This window comes from Grampus griseus, assembly GCF_964374135.1.
Source record: "Grampus griseus genome assembly, chromosome: 6".
Classification (NCBI taxonomy): Eukaryota; Metazoa; Chordata; class Mammalia; order Artiodactyla; family Delphinidae; genus Grampus; species Grampus griseus.
The window spans coordinates 81398491-81406845 of NC_139000.1; the positions used below are offsets into that span (position 1 = coordinate 81398491).

An 8355-nucleotide genomic window follows, 5' to 3' on the forward strand; every position below is an offset into this window, starting at 1 on the left:
CTGGAAAACTCTTTTGTATACTTATGAGAGAATGAGAGTGGAAAAGGCAAATCAACATCTCAACAAGGGTGACAAATACAAAAATAGTTTTTTCAACAAATGGTGCTGGGACAACTGGATATCCACAGGCAAAAGAGCCAGGTTCAACCCCTACCTCACACCATATACAAAAATTAATTCAAAATGGATCAGATGGGGACTATTTTTTTAAAATATTTATTTACTTATTTGGCTGCGCTGGGTCTTAGTTGCAGCAGGCAGGATCTTCATTGCAAAATGCAGGATCTTCAGTAGCAGCATGCAGGATCTTTAGTTGCAGCATGTGGGATCTTTTTTTTTTTTAGTTGCGGCATGCGAACTCTTAGTTGCACATGTGGGATCTAGTTCCCTGACCAGGGAAGGAACCTGGGGCCCCTGCATTGGGAGTACACAGTCTTAGCCACTGGACCACCAGGGAAGTCCCAGATGGGGACAATTAGTGGGTACAGTTTCATTCGGGGGATGATGAAAATGTTCTGGAATTAGTTGTACAACTTTGTGAATATACTACATCTACTGAATTTTACACTTTAAAATGGTGAAATTTTATGGTATGTGATCACATATCAATAAAATAATGAATCAAAGACCTAACTATAAGAGCTAAAACTATAAAACTATTCAAAGAAAACACAGGTATAAATCTCATGACCTTGGTTTAGGCAACAATTAGTTAGCTATGACACGAAAATCAGAAACAACAAAAGAAAAAATAGATAAAATGGATTTCATCAAAATTTTTAAAATGTTGACACCATCAGAGTAAAAAGACAGCCCTAAGAATGGGGAAAAAAATCTTTAAATCATTTATTAAATAAGGGGTCTGTATCCAGAATATATAAAGAATTATTAGAACTCAATAATAAAAAGACAATTCAACTTTTAAATGGGCAAAGGATCCAAACAGACAGTTCTCCAAAGAAGATATACAAATGGCCAATTAGCACACGAAATGATGCTCAAGTCATTAGCATCGAGGAAATGCAAATCAAAACCACAATAAGATATCACTTCACATCCACTAAGATAGCTATAATCTAATAGATAATAACAAGTGTTGGCAAGACTGTGGAGAAATTGAAACCCTTATACATTGCTGGTGGAAATGTAAAATGGTGCAGCTGCTTGGGAGAACAGTTTGGCAAACTGTTCAATTCAAACTATTAAACAGAGTTACTAAACATATGACATAGTAATTTCACTCCCAGGTGTATACCGAAAAGAAATGGCAAATTTTATAGGAATATGCACTGCAACATTCTTCATAATAGCCAAGAAGTGGAAACAACCCAAATTTTCATCAACAGATAAATTGATAAACTGTGATCTATCCATACAATAGAATATTATTCAGCAATTAAAAGTGAAGAAATACTGATACCTGCTACAACATGGATGAACCTTGCAAACATTATGCTAACTGAAAGAAGCCAGACACAAAAGATCATTGTATGATTTCATTTTTATCAAATGGCCACAAGAGACAAATCTCTGGAGACAGAAATTAGATTAGTGATTGCCTAGGGCTAGGAGGTTTAGGGAGAAAGGGGAGTGTGACTACTAAAGGGCACAGGGTTTCTTTTGGGGATGATGAAAATGTTCCAAAATTGCTTGTGGTAATGGTTGCACAACTCTGTGAAGATCTTAAAAATGTACACTTTACATGGGTGAATTTTATGGTATGTAAATTATACCTTGATAAAACTCTTTTACCCAGAAGAGGCAAACAACATCTTATTATTATTTTGAAAATAGTCTGAACCTCATAGACCCCCTGCAAGGATCTCAGGGACTCCCGGGGGTCCCCAGAACACACTTTGAGAATCACTGACCCACACAGACAAAGAATCTAGTATGGTTAACTTCTAGCAGCCCTCCCCCCTCCCCCCTCCTCCTTCGGAGGAGAGCCCTGATTTCTAGGCATTGACCTCTCCCCCATGCGGACCACCACCAGGAAGGAAGCTGATTCCACTCTGATTCCCAGGTTCAGGTTCTGGTCACCTTAAGCTAATCAGCACATTCCCTTCTATTGACTACACTCACTGTTCAGGGTGGGCATGTGACCCAGGAGGTCTGATCAGAATGATTGCAGGACTTTTGCTTGGAATGCTGAGTGGGAAGTGGTTTTTCTCTTCTTCTGGAGGGTGTCCAATGAAAATGTGAGAACTGGAATTACTATAACCATTTCACTATCAGTCTGAGGATAAAGCCTCACAAAAAGGCAGGATAGTCGTTGAATTAGGTCCTTACTTAAATCAGCACTTCTGGATATGTGATCCAGTAAACATCCTTAGTGCTAAAGCCAGTTTGAATCAGAATTTGTTAGTTAAAAGCACCCAGCTGATATACTGTCCAAATGATGTGCAGCTAACAGTACCGCATTCTCCCCACAGTCAATACACTTTGCCTTTGCTTTGAGGACATCACGAGATAAGATCTTAGCAGACCATTGAAATAACATTACTTTTTTTGTCAGAATATACTTAATACAAAGAGCTGGCCCACGTAATCTAGGCCTAAACACGTCAGAGCTAGACCACGGTATTTAACAAACTGTCTCTCCTATTCCTTTTGCGTCTGAACTTCACTGTACTCTGAATGGCATTCTCAATGAGTTTGATAGAGAAAAGTGTGGGATTGTCCTTACTAGCAGAAAAGGTGTGGCTGTCAGCTGCACCTAGCTTGAATTTCACCAGCAGAATCATCATGGGGTCTGATATTTAGCACATATGTATGTTTGCATGTGACCATCCAATTCCTGTTCCAGCAGGTAAGAAAATCAGGATGCAGTAAACTACTCTCTCTTTTATTTCAACTGAATTAATTAGAATAGTATTCTACATTTGGGTGATGTTTTAACATTTGCAACATGCTTTTATAGACATCACTTCAACAACCCAATGGAGACTGGCAATTGAGGAATTATTATGCCCATTTCACAGATTAAAAAACAGGAGGCCCAGTGACTCGCTTAAGGTCTTGCACAATCAAAAAGTAATGGAGTTTGGTCTTAAAGACATTAGATTCCAAGCCAAAGCCTTTCCACTACTTAGGATTAAATCCAATATACCTTCACATAATAGTAAGACAACCATCAATATTTTTTCAGCTCTTACAATGGACTAGGTACCAAGCGCTCGGCATATATCCCACATTTAATCGTTACAACAAGCCCATGAGGTTGTGCCATTATTATCCCCACTTTACAGATGAGGAAACTGAGACCTAAAGAGGTAAAGTGACTTGCCCAAATCACCTGGCTAGTTAATGGTAGAGCCAGGGTTCAAACCCAGGCAAGTAGCACTCGGGAACATAAGCTCTCAACCACTTTGCCATACTGCCACTTCAACAAAAGCAGAGGTGCCTGCTCTATACAAGATGGCTTGTAGCTGCCCAGACCCACCAGCTCAGTAAGGACTGAACTTATTTAACAACATCAACTACAAAGGACTATCCAAAAATTTTTCTTGTTGTGGAATTTGGTCATACAAAGATTGCCTAAAATAAGCCTGGGCTTACTTAACATCTTATTAAACTTTCCTGACAATTTTATTGTAACAATAATTGTAACTCAGTTTGACCTATTCTGAAAGACACTACTGCTTGCTTAGCCAACAGCAGTTCCCCAGCCCCCTACTACACACACACAGGCACATGCACACGTACACACACCTCTCCATTGCTTCCGTGATGTCAAAGCCCACCTCCCGTTATAGGGAGTGAAGGGTGCAGATACCAAACGTACACGTTTCTAGACTCTTTTGCAGCTAAGTCCTGGGTATAGGATCTAATCCTGGCCAATGGGATCTGAAGGGAAGACTGATGCGGGCCTCCAGGAATGGTGTTCCCCATGATAAAAAGAAATGCAGGAAGAAACACCACCTCTTATACGGTGGATGTGTTAGTACTTGACTGACATTCAAAACTACTACAGCCACCTTATAATCAGGACTATAAATGACAAAGGTGACGTGTTGAGGTGGCAGAGTGGAAAGATGGAAAGTACCTAGGTCCACGCACAGCTGCTGAACAACTCTGAAGCTACCCTACCTCTGGACTTCTCATTAGGTAAGATAATAAGCGTCCTTATTATTTAAGCCACTTTAACTTGGCTATTGTCTTATTTGCAGCCTAAAGCATCCTAATTCTCAAGTCTCAGGAGGCAGCTGCAGAGAAGAAAGGGCTCTGGATTCTGAGTCAAATGACATGGCTTCCAATCTACTTACTTGCCAGGTGACTCAAGTTGCCTAATCTCTCTGAACCTCATTTTCTACACGTATAAAATTGAGATAACACTCAAGAACACAATAATATCAATAAAATGGAGATAACAGGATAGGAATGAAAATCACATGAGATGATGTGTATACCACCACTCTGTCAACAGCAATGTTTTACTCAAAGGTAATCGGTCTAGGTAATAGTTAAACTACAGACTTGTTAAACTGGAGCCATCCATTCTAACCCAACTCCCTTACTTTACAAAATAAGAAACATTGATTCCAAATGTCAAATGACTCACTCAGTGTCACACGACTGGTTGGTAACATAACTAAATCATGTATCTCCTGATTCCCAGTCCAATGCTGTCATGCTATCCTCATGCTGACAGGTAATGAGCTACATTAAATACTGGACCGGTAGCATTCATTCGTTCAACAAGTGTTTACTGAACACAACTATACGCCAGGTTCTGCTCTAGGTACTGAGGACTCCTTGAACAACTACCACAACAAAAGTTCCTAACCTCATGAATTTAACAGCCCAGACAGAAATTATTCAATCTACATCTATAAATAATTATTAAGTGCCTACTGTGTACTAGGCACAGTGCCAGGATTTCTATTCAAATACAAGTACAAATTTCTAGGCAATTCCAATAATAGCAACCATGTTTACCAGGATTTGCTAACAAAGAAATAATGTAAAAAGTCTATATTTTACTCAATAAGAGTCAGTATTAAAAATGGCAAGCTCATTAGGAGTTGTGAATACCCTGCCAGCATCTGAAAACGTGGATGGAATGGGGAAGATGTCTAGGACTCCGCTCTACTTGAAGCAGCAAGACTGAACGAAAGAGGTGAGAGCTAAGCCATGTCCTTCCACAGTCTCCAGACTTCAAGGGTTGGCTCAGTTGGAAAAGCCCAATAGGGAACATTTAGCAACTCCTTCCCCTCCCCAGGCCTCTGTCTGAAGCCCTAGACTCTCCTTTTGCTCCCTATCTGGTTGGAATTCCTCTTGCACTCTACCTAAACATTCACATGCAAATGACATAATGGGACAGCACCCTAGATCCTATGAAGAGCCACAGCAAGTGACTTTTGGCATCTCCTACTGGAACTGGCTATCAGGCTGCTGACACTGAGCCATTACATTGTTTGTTTGAAAGGGTTTTTTTTTTTTTTTTTGTCAATAACCACCCAAATTATATAGTTTGGAAAAGAATATTTAAAAGCTATTGTTTTGCAAAAAAAAAAAATCCATAACTCACATTGTGTGTGGGTTATAGAGGGAAGATCTGTGTAACAATTTACACTCTCTGAACTTTGTGATTCCCTAAAATGGAGGAAAAAGGCAAGCAAGAAAGGAAAGACAGGTGGATTCCCCAGGGCATGTACTGGTGACTCCAAAAGCTTCTTTTATTAAAATAAAAAAAAAGCATTTTGTCCTCACCCTAAACAAACAGAAAGTTTTTTGTGACCTTATGCTCGGAAGTGTAACATCAATTCCCAGGTTGAAATATTCTAGGAAGGTATAAGGTCCAAAATTATCAAAATAAAATCTTTTAATTCATTTTAATTGGTTAAATGATAATCACCATTTGGGGGCAGATGTGCCTCCAAATAAAACACTTGATTTTCTTAAGCAATGCCAAAATCAACATTTTGGAACATAGCATTTTAACCTCTTTGGCATCAGTTGGGCCATACAAACTCTAACGTTCCAAATTGCTATTAGACTGGCTACAATTTATTGTTTTCCAGAACACCAGGCAATGCATACATGTCCTTTGGGGACTATTTATCTATTCTAAGGAAGACTTCCTCCCCCAAAGGGAAAAAAAAACAGTGGTGTCAACTCCAAGTGGGAAAGGACAGGGCAGAGAAAGGGCTGAGAGAGCCCAGGAGAACTCAACAGCTCCACTCTCTGCCACTGGTTCCTTCATTATCTACATATGCAATATGGGTTAAAGTTCTTGTATACCCACTTTAGGACTTAAAGTAAAATGCACAAACTACTCTCTCTGAATCACAAGACACTACATGCCAAATGTTTCTGTGCAACCCTGTGGCAACAGAAAAACTGCCTATCTTGCTAATCCTTTTATTATTAAGTTTAGCAGCAATGCATAGCCCAGAATGAAATTCAAGATCCTCCAGGAAAGTCAGTGGGAGCCTACTTTCCTGGGAGGTCATAGGGCACCACATTCCTCCCTTGAAACTTATCCAGTTGTCAGCTCACAAATTAGTTGTCACTGTCCCTATGTCGCAAACTCCCACAAGAAATGAAAAAAAGGTGGGGGGGAAGCCCATTCATTCATTCATTCATTCATTCATTCTTGGTTAACACAGCCCAGAGGCAGATTCTTGCCCCTGGGAGACGTTGCTTCCATTCATCTCTCACCAGAACGGGGGTAGGGTGCCCAGTATTTTTAAAACAGCTCACTCTGTCCTGGAGCTTCAAGACTCAGCTGTGTGAGAAGAGGAAATCAGAGAGATAAATAAGTAAATAGATTTAAAAGTCAGAAGCCAATAGTGCTGAACCCTGACATGACCTTTCCAGGTTGTATGTCCCAAGTGGGTCTTGCGACAGGACACATACCTGCCTACGTATACATGCACTGAAAGAACACACACACACACACACACCCCGCTGCAGCTCACACTAGATCTGCTGCAAGCCCAAAGGCACTTACTACCCGAGGACGGGGTTGCCAGCAAAGCTGCCTTCGCCCAAACAACTGTGGCCTTCTCCAACTTGGACGAGAGCAAATGTCCACCAATATCCCAAAGGGCGCTTTTTCCCGGAACCCAGGTCCTGCAGGGTTCCCTCCCTGCCGGCCTCACAGCCCTTTTCTTTTCTCTGAAACACTCAGATTTCACACGATTCCTTTCGAGGTAGCTCCAGTCCGCGCAGCGCGCGCCCCATCCCTTAAGGCTGGAGCCCGGGGCTGCCTGGCCTCTCTTCAATCCCGGGAAACTTCGCCGCCGCTCCACGCTGAGAAGTAAAGGCCACCGGTAGAGGGGAGGCAGGGAGACGGAGCAGGTCCCTGGGACTGAGGGCACCTTCGGAGCCCGGGCGCCGGAGAAAGAAATGAGTGAACCCAGGCTGGTGTATGCCTTCTCCACGTGGAGGAAGGGAGGAAGGAAAAAGTGGGCGACATGCAGGTACCCCTCTCGGCTCTCAGAACTCATATATCCCGACGGGGTAGGGAACAGAGGGGTTAGAGTCCCCCAGGAGGCAGCTGCCCTGCGCCCCCAGCCTAGGCGCAGCGAGACTTGAGCGCAGCGTGTAAGCCAGAGGAAGGGGCCCCGGGAACGCAAAGCGCACGCCTGGTGCCTGCGGGGCACAGTGCCCCCATCCCTGGGTAGGGCTCCCAGTCTCAGGGGGCGGAGGAAGAGGAATGTGGCTTTCTAGCAGGCCCCCGACTGGGTTCCTCGCCCCTGCCGGCGCACGCCCACCCGCAGAGGCCCCCCAGTCCTGCGCCCGGCGTGTAGTCCACTCCCTCGCCCCAGCACCTGGATGTGGCAGGAGATCTCCGAGTCGTCCAGCAGCCGAATGGTGCATTTCATCTCCTGGCTGAGCGATTTGATGCTGGAGCTCCGAAAGTGGATCATTTTCATGGTCCTCCTGCCTCTCGGCACACAGTGGCAGGAGGCGAACATGCACCGCGGCCCGTGTAAGCGAGCGAGAGGCTCCGGGCCGGCGCGGCGCTCGCCCGCGCGGACACACACACTCGCTCACGCACCGTCCTGGAAACCCGGGCGCGGCTCAGCCCCGGGACAGCAGCGGCGACGGGCGCCTGCGGCCACACACGCCGAGCGGCCGGGGCGCGGCAGGCGGGCCCCTCCCTCTCCTCGCTCCCCTCCCTCCGCTCCCTCGCCTCCGCCTCGCCCGCTCCTTTCCCCGCCTCCGCCCCTCGCGCGCGCTCCTGCGCCTCCCTCCGCCCGGGCTCGCTTGCAGAGGATGCCCCGAGCCCGCGACCCCCGGCTGGCGCGCGACGTACTCACTCCCACTCGCGAGGAGCCGCGGCAGGAGAAGGCGGAGAGAGGGCTAATGCTGGTGGCCGGGGCGCCCCGGCAGTGGCCTGCTCCG

The 8355-nt window shown here is 44.7% G+C and overlaps 1 protein-coding gene across 2 annotated transcripts in view; it reads right to left on the reverse strand.

The window, feature by feature from the left end:
• Positions 1 to 7925, reverse strand: part of FRMD3 (FERM domain containing 3) — a gene marked incomplete at its 5' end in the record, with an annotated part of 313706 nt that extends 305781 nt beyond the window's left edge. For both annotated transcript variants that reach the window (XM_082657370.1, XM_082657369.1), the window contains one exon: positions 7779 to 7925. In XM_082657370.1, the coding sequence (XP_082513496.1) occupies positions 7779 to 7925 (147 nt within the window). The remainder of the gene's footprint in view (positions 1 to 7778) is intronic.
• Positions 7926 to 8355: the final 430 nt, after the last annotated feature.